At 40.2% G+C, this 12500-nt stretch overlaps 1 protein-coding gene across 1 annotated transcript in view; it reads left to right on the top strand.

Moving 5' to 3' along the window:
- Nucleotides 1-12500, top strand: part of LOC133638791 (ephrin type-A receptor 5) — a 192688-nt gene that overhangs the window by 159132 nt on the left and 21056 nt on the right. The window contains exons 12-15 of the mRNA XM_062031743.1: nt 365-550; nt 731-792; nt 8340-8407; nt 8483-8624. Of these exons, the coding sequence (XP_061887727.1) occupies nt 365-550; nt 731-792; nt 8340-8407; nt 8483-8624 (458 nt within the window). The remainder of the gene's footprint in view (nt 1-364; nt 551-730; nt 793-8339; nt 8408-8482; nt 8625-12500) is intronic.

Genomic DNA, 12500 nt, shown 5'->3' with positions numbered 1-12500 from the left:
AGAGTCCATAGTAACATGTAGAGTCCATAGTAACATGTAGGTGGCTGCACATGTAGAGTCCATAGTAACATGTAGAGTCCATAGTAACATGTAGAGTCCATAGTAACATGTAGGTGGCTGCACATGTAGAGTCCATAGTAACATGTAGAGTCCATAGTAACATGTAGAGTCCATAGTAACATGTAGAGTCCATAGTAACATGTAGAGTCCATAGTAACATGTAGGTGGCTGCAAAAATAGTCTGCTGGTTTCAGTTGTAAAAATGCGAGATGCTGATAAAAGGTCTGCTATTGTCGTATCAGAAGACAAGATGTTTGCAGGTGAAGGTGGGCCGCAATGTCACGCTGTGTGTGTTCACCCTCAGGGGAGTTTGGCGAGGTGTGCAGCGGCCCGCTCAGATTACCAGGGAAAAGAGAGATGCAGGTGGCCATCAAGACGCTGAAGGCGGGCTACACGGAGCACCAGAGACGGGACTTCCTGTGGGAGGCGTCCATCATGGGACAGTTCAACCATCCCAACATCATCCGCCTGGAGGGTGTGGTCACCAAGAGTGCGTGACAATCTTCTGTGCTTCTTAAAACAATGCAGCAATTATCATTTTAGAACGCGCTTCCAGGTGTGAGGCGGTGCAAGTGCACGCCATCACACAGCAACCATCATAAATGTATTATTGTGAGTCCCGGGACTTCAATCAGATCTTCATGATGTCTAATATCTTCATTTACTTCAGGCAAGCCAGTGATGATCATCACAGAATACATGGAGAACGGATCACTGGACACATTCCTGAAGGTGAGCGTGGAATAGACTAAACTAGTCTAAACACTCTTTCTCAGTTTGAAGAAAATGTAAAAGTATTATTTTTTCTGAAAAACTCTTCCCTATTTTATTACTCTTATTAGATTATTTGTATCCTTCACTTTGCTATTAAACGCAGGATGTGAACACACTTTAGATGACAAAATGGTGTCGGGTTTAATCAACTCTGCTCGATTGCTACTTTGTTGGAAGGCACTTTCACGGGGAGGTCAATAAGCAAAAGCTCCGTGAGTACAAATGATGGCGGTAAAAAAAAGGGCGGCCAATCACAAATTTGATTGACAAAAAAGTAAGTCTAAGTCTTAGTCCAAGCCTAAGTCTAAGTGTAAGACTCTCTTAGTCTAAGTCTAATGTACCAATTGAGTTCTGTCGGCACTACCGAAGAAATCGATTTAGGGAAAATCCAACAGTGCGTATAAAAAAGGGCGACCAATCACAAATTGGAATGACAACAAAGGAAGTCTAAGTCTTAGTCCAAGTCTAAGTCTATGTCTTAGGCTAAGTCTAATGTACCAACCGAGTTCTGTCGGCACTACCGGAGAAATCGATTTAGGTCAAATCCAACAGTGCCGTTAAAAAAAGGCCGACCAATCACAAATTTGAATGACAATAAAGGAAGTCTAAGTCCAAGTCTAAGTATAAGTCTTAGTCTAAGTCTAATGTACCGACCGAGTTCCGTCGGCACTACCAGGGAAATCGATTTAGGTAAAATCCCACAGTGCTGTAAAAAAAGGGCGACCAATCACAAATTTGAATGACAATAAAGGAAGTCTTAGTCCAAGTCTAAGTATAAGTCTTAGTCTTAGTCTAAGTCTAATGTACCGACCGAGTTCCGTCGGCACTACCGGGGAAATCGATTTAGGTCAAATCCAACAGTGCCGTTAAAAAAAGGCCGACCAATCACAAATTTGAATGACAATAAAGGAAGTCTAAGTCCAAGTCTAAGTATAAGTCTTAGTCTAAGTCTAATGTACCGACCGAGTTCCGTCGGCACTACCAGGGAAATCGATTTAGGTAAAATCCCACAGTGCTGTAAAAAAAGGGCGACCAATCACAAATTTGAATGACAATAAAGGAAGTCTTAGTCCAAGTCTAAGTATAAGTCTTAGTCTTAGTCTAAGTCTAATGTACCGACCGAGTTCCGTCGGCGCTACCGGGGAAATTGATTTAGGTAAAATCCAACAGTGCCGTAAAAAAAAGGGCGACCAATCACAAATTTGATTGACAAAAAAGTAAGTCTAAGTCTTAGTCCAAGCCTAAGTCTAAGTCTATGACTCTCTAAGTCTAAGTCTAATGTACCAATTGAGTTCCGTCGGCACTACCGGGGAAATCGATTTAGGGAAAATCCCACAATGCGTAAAAAAAGGGCGACCAATCACAAATTGGAATGACAACAAAGGAAGTCTAAGTCTTCGTCCAAGTCTAAGTCTATGTCTTAGTCTAAGTCTATGTCTTAGTCTAAGTCTAATGTACCAACCGAGTTCCGTCGGCACTACTGGAGAAATCGATTTAGGTAAAATCCAACAGTGCTGTAAAAAAAAGGGCGACCAATCACAAATTTGAATGACAATAAAGGAAGTCTTAGTCCAAGTCTAAGTCTTAGTCCAAGTCTTAGTCTAAGTCTAGGTCTAAGTCTAAGTCCAATGTACCGACCGAGTTCCGTCGGCGCTACCGGGGAAATTGATTTAGGTAAAATCCAACAGTGCCGTAAAAAAAAGGGCGACCAATCACAAATTTGAATGACAATAAAGGAAGTCTAAGTTTTAGTCCAAGTCTAAGTCTTAGTCTAAGTCTAATGTACCGACTAAGTTCCGTCGGCACTACCGGGGAAATCGATTTAGGGAAAAAGGCTTGGATTTGCCTTATACATGCGACTGATTAGCATTAGCAACTTTACATGGCGATTTTTACTCCTCCAAATTTGGTCATTAAAACTACAACTAAGATGCGCGTTACTATCAAACTGCAAGTTCCAAATACTTAGTACAATACTAACAGTATTAACACACTTTGTTGTGGCATTGATAATATGTAATAGATAATATGTATCGCATATGCTGTGGTGTCAACTGTGTACATCACAGCAATATCACTTTTGAAGGAAGGTGGCGGGTTTAGAACATTTACATTTGCATGCCCACAGAAGTATGTCCGGTACCCATTTGTGACTTCCTTTTAAAAAAAAAAAAAAAAAAAAAAATCCAAAACTTTCACATCCATGAACCTTATTATTTGACATGGTTTAACACAAGTGTAGCAACATTTATAGCTCCAAAAAGAGGAAAAGCATAATAGTTTCCCTCAGGGCCGGCCCGTGGCATAGGCCGTATAGGCAAATGCTAAGGGCGCCGTCCATCAGGGGGCGCCATGCCAGTGCCACAAATGTTGGAGAGAAAAAAAGAAAAAAAAAGTTGGTACTATTATTTCTAAATACAAAAAATAATCCCACGTTAATTAAAATGCAAAGTAAAGCCTATTTAATAGAAATATTATTTGTTACAACATTACGCCCCCCGCACGGTGCGCCCCCTCCCTTCCCGTATCATGACTCTTACCACATCAAAAAATCAACACAAGATGTCAAAACGGCCAAAACTGTCAGGTGCCCAGGGAAGAAAAAAGAGAAAAGAAGAGGAGAAATGAGAAAAAGACAGAGGTAGCAGGTAGGTAACGTTAGCCTAAATGAAATGATTTGTCTGTTACAGTATGTGAGAGTAACCTGGCTTTTTAGCATTAAGCTAATGTTACATGATTCGGCAATTGCTAATCAATAAATAGCTAGTTCTGTTTTAACGTCGAGTTAATATTGTGGAGGGGGCTAAATTGTTATGGAAAATAATAATGTAACGTTAGGTAATTACAGTACTCCCACCTTACATTCATCAGGGACATTTGTATTAGATCTTTTAAGCAGGTGTTTTTTGTTTACATTGTTATTGCCTTCTGGTTAGCTAATGTTTGCCCTGCAGGTAATAGTCACTTTTCCACCCCTTTATATATTAGGTATAGTTGTAAGCTTAGTTGTTAGAGTGCACATCATTAATGTTAATTAAGCAATATCACATGAGAGGGAATGCTGTTTTTTAATTTGAGCACTGCTGTGATTCGGTTAAAGATAATCATAACATAACATTCTCATATAATATGTTAATTTGCTTTCTTTAAGTAAAAAAAAAAAGGTCAAAGACAAAGCTATTCGGTTTCTTGTGAGTATATACACTTCACTGCCGATGTGGGGGGGCGCCACCTAAAATCTTGCCTAGGGCGCCAGATCGGTTAGGGCCAGGCCTGGTTTCCCTTTAACGTGACTTGTTAAAGGTAAACTGTAGCATGAAGTCAGTGAAAGTATCATTTCTGGAGCAGTGCTACTTGGACAGTTGCTGTGTGTGTGTTGCATCCAGCACTCATTAAAAAGCTTCCATTTGTGTGAGTTGTTTGGAAGCTGCTCAACGCGTGTTGGCAAAGCCATGCAAGCGTCCAAATAAGCTTCTATTATTCAGGCATCATTAAGTTGAAGCACTGGGACAGAAATGTACCTGCATGCTGCAAACACACTTCACACAATTGGCACAATTGGGGAATCATTTTCACGCTGTCTGGACACTGAAATGTGAATGATCTCTTTCATTGTCCTCCCAGCCTTTCATTGGCTCTGAAGGCTCCATGGAAGCAGTTAAGGCTCCATCATCCATTTTTTCCCCTTCAAAGTAGAGAAATAAGCTCCTGCGATGCAGCACAAGCCATGTCAGGACGGAACTGTAAATTTCTCAGGATGTCGAGAGACTTGAGACAAAAAAAAAGCCCGGTGAGTGGAAAGTGCTTACGGAACGGTCCTGAGGGCCGAGAGGAGGCTCAGTAAAGCCTGTCAAGTCATTACATGGATGGCTGCTGTCGTCAGGATGGTAGGAATGACACTGCCAGGCTCGGAATTAGTTGATGCGGCATTTGACAAAGCAGTAAGGCAAGCTCACACCTCAGGCTTAACATCTAATTTCATTTCTAAATGGGATGTTCTGCTCTGGTTTTGAGGAGAAAAGTCTCCACAAAGCTGATTGAGACAAGTAAAAATGTCCCTACACAACTTTTTCACTTCTCTCACGTTACTGATATTGCAGCCTCAACTATTGCGCAATGGTTGGTACCGATTTCAAACAGGAATCAAGGACTGTTTAGTTGTTTACTTTTCTCACACTTCAGTCTCAGTGTTGCCGTAGTCAGGAAGTAGTCTGCAGCCATTAACTTGAACGCACCAAGTCTTGTTCAATCAATGTTTACTTATATAGCCCTAAATCACGAGTGTCTCAAAGGGCTGCACAAGCCACAACCACATCCTGGGCTCAGATCCCACATCAGGGCAAGAAAAAACTCAATGGGATGACAATGACAAACCTTGGAGGGGACCGCAGATGTGGGGACCCCCCTGGGCGACCGGTGCAATGGACGTCGAGTGGATCTAACATAATTATGTGAGAGTCCAGTCCATAGTGGATCTAACATAATAGTGTGAGAGTCCAGTCCATAGTGGATCTAACATAATAGTGTGAGAGTCCAGTCCATAGTGGATCTAACATAATATTGTGAGAGTCCAGTCCATAGTGGATCTAACATAATAGTGTGAGAGTCCGGTCCATAGTGGATCTAGCATAATAGTGAGAGTCCAGTCCATAGTGGATCTAACATCATATTGAGAGTCTAGTCCATAGTGGATCTAACATAATAGTGTGAGAGTCCAGTCCATAGTGGATCTAACATAATAGTGTGAGAGTCCAGTCCATAGTGGATCTAACATAATAGTGAGAGTCCAGTCCATAGTGGATCTAACATAATAGTGAGAGTCCAGTCCATAGTGGATCTAACATAATAGTGTGAGAGTCCAGTCCATAGTGGATCTAACATAATAGTGTGAGAGTCCAGTCCATAGTGGATCTAACATAATAGTGTGAGAGTCCAGTCCATAGTGGATCTAGCATAATAGTGTGAGAGTCCAGTCCATAGTGGATCTAACATCATATTGAGAGTCCAGTCCATAGTGGATCTAACATAATAGTGTGAGAGTCCGGTCCATAGTGGATCTAACATAATAGTGTGAGAGTCCAGTCCATAGTGGATCTAACATAATAGTGTGAGAGTCCAGTCCATAGTGGATCTAACATAATAGTGTGAGAGTCTAGTCCATAGTGGATCTAACATAATATTGTGAGAGTCCAGTCCATAGTGGGGCCAGCAGGAGACTATCCCGAGTGGAGACAGGTCAGCAGCACAGAGACGTCCCCAACCGATGCACAGATGAGTGGTCCACCCTGGGTCCCGACTTTGGACAGCTAGCGCCTCATCTGTGGTCACCGTATCTGCCCCCCCCCCCCCCCACAAAGGAGAGGGGGCAGAGCAGAAAAGAAACGGCAGATCAACTGGTCTAAAAAGGGAGTCTATTTAAAGGCTAGAGTATACAAATGAGTTTTAAGATGGGACTTAAATGCTTCTACTGAGCATCTCTAACTGATACTGCTAGAACATTCCAGAGTACTGGAGCCCCAACAGAAAGCGCTCTATAGCCTACAGACTTTTTTTGTTTAGTTTTCTCACACTTCTCAGTCTCATTCGCCAGTGTGGATTCCTTTCAGTTTGTCCGAGGTGTGTTGCCGTAGTCAGGAAGTCTTGTTCTTGCTCCACACTCGCTTGTTGATTGCAGTGAGCATCGTAGTTCTAGTTTGGATTGCTTCGTTTGGAGGCGTTGACATGGAAAATGAACAGTGCTGTTTTTTTAGTGGCACTTACACGACATATCCATGTAAATTAGCATCGAGCTAGCACATTAGTCTTACGTTGGAATGTCACAGAGAAGTCATTTTTCCGGAATCAAACCCAGGACCTTCTTATTAGGAGGCACCAGCACTACCCTTAGTTCCACCATTGTGCCTGTTTTGAAGTCCAGACTCAAATGGAGACAAGCTGTTATCTGCAAGCAAGAAGAGACGTCTGGGGGGGCAGAAAAGTCAGCTTGTATTGAAGTTCTCATATCCGATGTTTTTCATATAATCAGATATCTGTTTATTTTTTATTTTTTTGCTGATATCAGATGGATATCAATATCGGATCAGGACACCCCTAGTTGGAAGGATAGGATAAGATAGCACTTGATTTTAATTGCTCTTAAAAAAGTACAACAAAAAGACATTTTCAGCACAGAGCCGTTCAACAGCAGACAGATATTGTGCGGGTGACAGAACAGCAATGCTGCTGGGTGGCCACTAGGGCGGCGCCCCGTAAAAGTGTGAACATTTGGACAGTAGGGGAGTAGGAAAAATGTTGATCCCAGTCTAGGCTCCTGAGGAGTGGAGGAAGGGGCTCAGTCTGGGGCCAGGAAAAAAGCACATGTTACGTGTCAGGTTCAAACACTGATGACATCTATTAAACAGACAAGAAGCAAGGAATTAAACAGAGACAGGATTCAATTTAGCTCAATGAGGAGAAACGTCTGGGCTGTACTCTTGGACAGTCTTCCACCACGCTCTGACGAAAGGATTGCATGCCGCCTCTTTTATTTGGACTTTCCCTGATGACACGGCAACAGCTGTCTCTAAGGGGAGAGGAGGTCGTAAACAGACGTTGCCCTCTGTCACAAAACAGTTCAAAGAAAACATGCCTGGAGCTGGCGTCAGGTCCTGCTTCCTCTCCGCTTTGTCGATCTCGGGTCAAGACAAGATCTTCCTGTGGCTCACAATAGATCAAAGAAACCGACACCTTCATGTCGCTTCTCAACGTACACAGTGGAGTTTTACAAGCCTTCTGCTTGGTAAGATCAAAGACAGCTTTTGTCTCCTCGCCGGGAACTCGTGGAAACAGAAAGTTTTGTGATAGCTTACATACAATTGTTCTGACATTACGACATACAACTTGAGACTTGCAATGAGGGGAGCAGGGAGCTGCCAGCCTGTAGGGGCGGTGCTCCGTCGAAAGGAAGTGCTCTTAATTTGGTACTGTCATGATACTTTGAGCTTCTCTACCAGTAAAACCTGCAGTATACGATACAAAAACATCGAGTCGACTTCCTATTGGAGGGAGACATGTTCTCAACATTATATCTCCAAAATGAAAGATTATAAGTCAAGTAGAGTTGGTTTGATTGTCCACTGAGAGCATCTCAGCTCAGGTCGGTCAAAAGGGCGAAAGATCAACTCTTTATATAAATATGCATCGGATGGAATGAAAGATTAAAGAGCATTTTTATCATTTAATGCCCAAAAGACTTTCTAATGATATACAGTAATGAATATTATATATTCAGAGCCTGTTCTGGTGATAATTTGGTAGGATTATGTGCAATCATTAATTCACTAGAATCTGTAGAAAACAGTTTACTTAAAACTTGTGTATAATTAATTTTTGTACGTCCTGAACTACCGTGATGGGGTGAGGAGGAATTGTGTCTTCATGGAGTTGTGAGGGACAAATAATGTCCAATAAAATGCACTTTGAACGCCTCCACTTATCAAAACGTCTTTGTCTTGTGTCGTCTGCAGAAAAACGACGGTCAGTTCACTGTGATCCAGCTGGTGGGGATGCTGCGTGGCATCGCGTCCGGCATGCGGTACGACCACAAACACCCGCAGGCGCACACCTGCAACACACCCTCATGCCTTCCTCTCACCCTCCGTGGCTGCAGGTACCTGTCCGACATGGGCTACGTGCACCGCGACCTGGCAGCTCGCAACATCCTGGTCAACAGTAACCTGGTGTGCAAAGTCTCTGACTTCGGTCTGTCCCGCGTCCTGGAGGACGACCCTGAGGCCGCGTACACCACACGGGTAAAGCTCCGCATTTTTTATTTGGGGGGGTGGCATCTGGCGCCATGTTTTCATTTTCACATCAAAGCAAAAGGTTTCAAAACTTCACCAACTACTCCTTTTACTATAAAACCCAATAAAAACCCTGGCAAAAAAAGAGCAGTTGATTGAGGAAGAAAAATCTAAGGCAGTTTTTGTCCATGCATTCTTTTATTTGTGGTAATAATAATAATAATAATAATAGATTTTATTTGTAAAACGCACTTTACATTGAGTAAACAACCTCAAAGTGCTACAGTGTATTAAAAAAAATTTTAAAAAATAAATAAATAAAAATAAAAATATATTTAAAAAATATAATAAAAATAAATAATGATAAATGGGTTATACTTGTATAGCGCTTTTCTACCTTCAAGGTACTCAAAGCGCTTTGACACTATTTCCACATTCACCCATTCACACACACATTCACACACTGATGGCGGGAGCTGCCATGCAAGGCGCTAACCAGCAGCCATCAGGAGCAAGGGTGAAGTGTCTTGCCCAAGGACACAACGGACGTGACTAGGATGGTAGAAGGTGGGGATTGAACCCCAGTAACCAGCAACCGTCCGATCGCTGGCACGGCCACTCTACCAACTTCGCCACGCCGTCCCTAATACAAACTAGTACAGCAAAATAGCTAAAACTAGTATGCATATATATATATATATATATATATATATATATATATATATATATATATATATATATATATATATATATATATACATATATATATATATATATATATATATATATATATATATATATATATATATATATATATATATATATATTAGGGCTGCAACTAACGATTAATTTGATAATCGATTAATCTGTCGATTATTACTTCGATTAATCGATTAATAATCGGATAAAAGAGAAAAACTACATTTCTATCCTTTCCAGTATTTTATTTAAAAAACACAGCATACTGGCACCATACTTATTTTGATTATTGTTTCTCAGCTGTTTGTAAATGTTGCAGTTTATAAATAAAGGTTTATTTAAAAAAAAAAAAAAAAAGTTTTTTTTTTTTTTGTTTTTTTTTTTAAAAAAAGCTTCTGCGCATGCGCATAGCATAGATCCAACGAATCGATGACTAAATTAATCGGCAACTATTTTTATAATCGATTTTAATCGATTTAATCGATTAGTCGTTGCAGCCCTAATATATATATATATATATATATATATATATATATATATATATATATATATATAAAAAGGCTTTTTTAAAAAGAAGGGTTTTTAAGCCTTTTTTAAAAGCATCCACAGTCTGTGGTGCCCTCAGGTGGTCAGGGAGAGCGTTCCACAGACTGGGAGCGGGGGAGTGGTCTGCCAGAGGATAAGAAGACGTAGCAGGAGTGATCAGTGTTGTCAATCTAATGATTTTTTTTTTCCCGAAAAAAAATATCTTAAATTGATTAATCATGTATAAACCCATTTTGATAAAGCAATTTATTTTTGCCGCACACGCTCCTTTACTGCACCATCACTGCAGATGATCACCTGGGTCAGTGATCAGGTAGATGTCAGTGCAAGGATGAGCAAAGAGACTCCGACTGGCGTAATTGCTGGCAAATTTTGCTTCAAAATACGCGCCGGCGAGACTTTAGAGAACACTGTTCAGGTATGTGTACCAAATTTGGTACTTTTATAGGCACCAACCCAATTCCGTCGTTACCACTAGGTATTGATTCATGTAAAATAATGTTATATAGTGCTGCTAGGATCCTGATGAGAGTGCAGAAATACCACCACGTCACACCACTTCTCAAATCCCTTCACTGGCTTCCTGTTGCACTCAGGATTGAATACAAAGTCTCCCTACTAACCCGCCAGTGCCTCCATGGTAATGCCCCCCTCTACCTCAAAGAACTGCTCACCCCCAAATCCTCCACACCACATCTGCGCTCCGGACAAGCTAACCTCCTCCAACCTCCGAGGACAAAGCTACGAACAATGGGAGACCGGGCTTTCTGCTCCGCCGCTCCCAGTCTGTGGAACGCTCTCCCTGACCACCTGAGGGCACCTCAGACTGTGGATGCTTTTTAAAAAGGCTTAAACACCCTTCTTTTTTTAAAAAAAAAAACCTTTTTTTAGATGTATGCATGCTAGTTCTGGCTATTAGGCTGTTCTAGTTTTTATTTTAATTTATTTATTTTATTATCTTTTTATTTTTTTTAATACACTGTAGCACTTTGAGGTTGTTTCCTCAATGTAAAGTGCTTTTTACAAATAAAATCTATTATTATTATTATTATTATTATTATTATTATTATTATTATTATTATTATATTTCAATATATCTGTAGCCCAATGCTAATTTAAATTAGATTTGCCACAGACGTGTTACTAATTAGCATTAGCGATTTGCATTTTATGCAAAGTAGAAACACTTTGTAGGGCGCAAGAAAAGACTAATTTTAGCTAATAGTACCGCATCGCAGTACAGCCTGTGCAGTAACGTCTTGGAATTGCCACTGCATGCATCGTCTTCTGTATAATACTTGCAAATGAGACTCAGAAGTTCATAGCACAGTTATCATTATCAGCTCACTATTAAATGTTAAATACAACTATTTGATTGTGGTATTAAACAAATTAACTAATAAAGCAACTCATACAAATACAGTGTTTTCCAGACTATGGAGCGCACCAGCATATAAGCCGCACCCACTAAATTTGAGGGGAAAAAACTGTTTCCTATATTAGCCGCACTGCTATAAGCCACATATATATATATATATATATATATATATATATATATATATATATATATATATATATATATATATATATATATATATATATATATATATATATATGTTGTGAAATTACCTATTTACACAGAAAGATGTTGTTAATATTTATGTACATACCTTAATTGTTTCCAAACGGTGTCTGGAACACGGCAGTAAAACGGCTGATCAAACAAAACAGAAGTCATGGTCATGGACCCACTAGCTGTGCAAGCTAGCTCTCCAATCAGCTAAACAGACTCAATAACTCCACGGTGACGTTTTGGTGAATTTACTTGGGAATTTGTGAAACTGAAACAATACTAAAAGTGCTATTGTTAGTCAATATTACTAACAAAGACACCCGTAAATGTGTTAGCATATTAGCTAATGCTAACGACGCTAGCTTCATTACATTACGATAGCATGTGCAAATATGCATGAAAACACTCCTGCAGACATCACACATGGGACGTTAGAATTGTTAGAATTGTTTTAGTTGTATTGTAAAACTTACACACATTGCTTGGAGTATGAATGAGGAAGTACATACAAGTAAAAAACACTATTGACGACGAGAAGGCGGAAAAACACTTGTACTTCTGGTCCAAAGCTTTAAACAGCAGGAAACGCTGTAGGCATTCACCCAGCAGCACCTGCAGTAAGCAAACTCGTCCAACAGATGGCGCCATAGCACAAACAATAACACACCATTTCCGTTTGTTTGCATGTGTTTAATGAACACTATTTGCATTGTGGCCATCAGCGAAGAAAAATCCATACATTAGCCACACCGTTTTATAACCCGCAGGGTGCAAAGCACAGGAAAAAAAGTAGCGGACTATAGTCTGGAATTTATGGTGATTAATTCATTCATTTATGAACACACACACCAAAATACCAAAAACTGGTACCGTTGAGTTCCCAGGTAGCAGAAATTGGTACTTGAAAGTACTGTTTGAGCAAATAAACTTCACATATTCAAGACAAACATTTAAAAAAAAGTTTGTGTTCGACAGACTCTGACAAAAAAATGTCATTTGCCTCCAAATATTGGGTTTTTTATAAAGTGAATTAAAATTATGCAAGCACGTAATTAACTGGGATTAAT

This window comes from Entelurus aequoreus, linkage group LG21 (genome assembly GCF_033978785.1).
Source record: "Entelurus aequoreus isolate RoL-2023_Sb linkage group LG21, RoL_Eaeq_v1.1, whole genome shotgun sequence".
Taxonomy (NCBI): Eukaryota; Metazoa; Chordata; class Actinopteri; order Syngnathiformes; family Syngnathidae; genus Entelurus; species Entelurus aequoreus.
The sequence above is the reverse complement of the archived record's forward strand: the minus strand, read 5'-3'. Positions and strand labels throughout refer to the sequence as shown.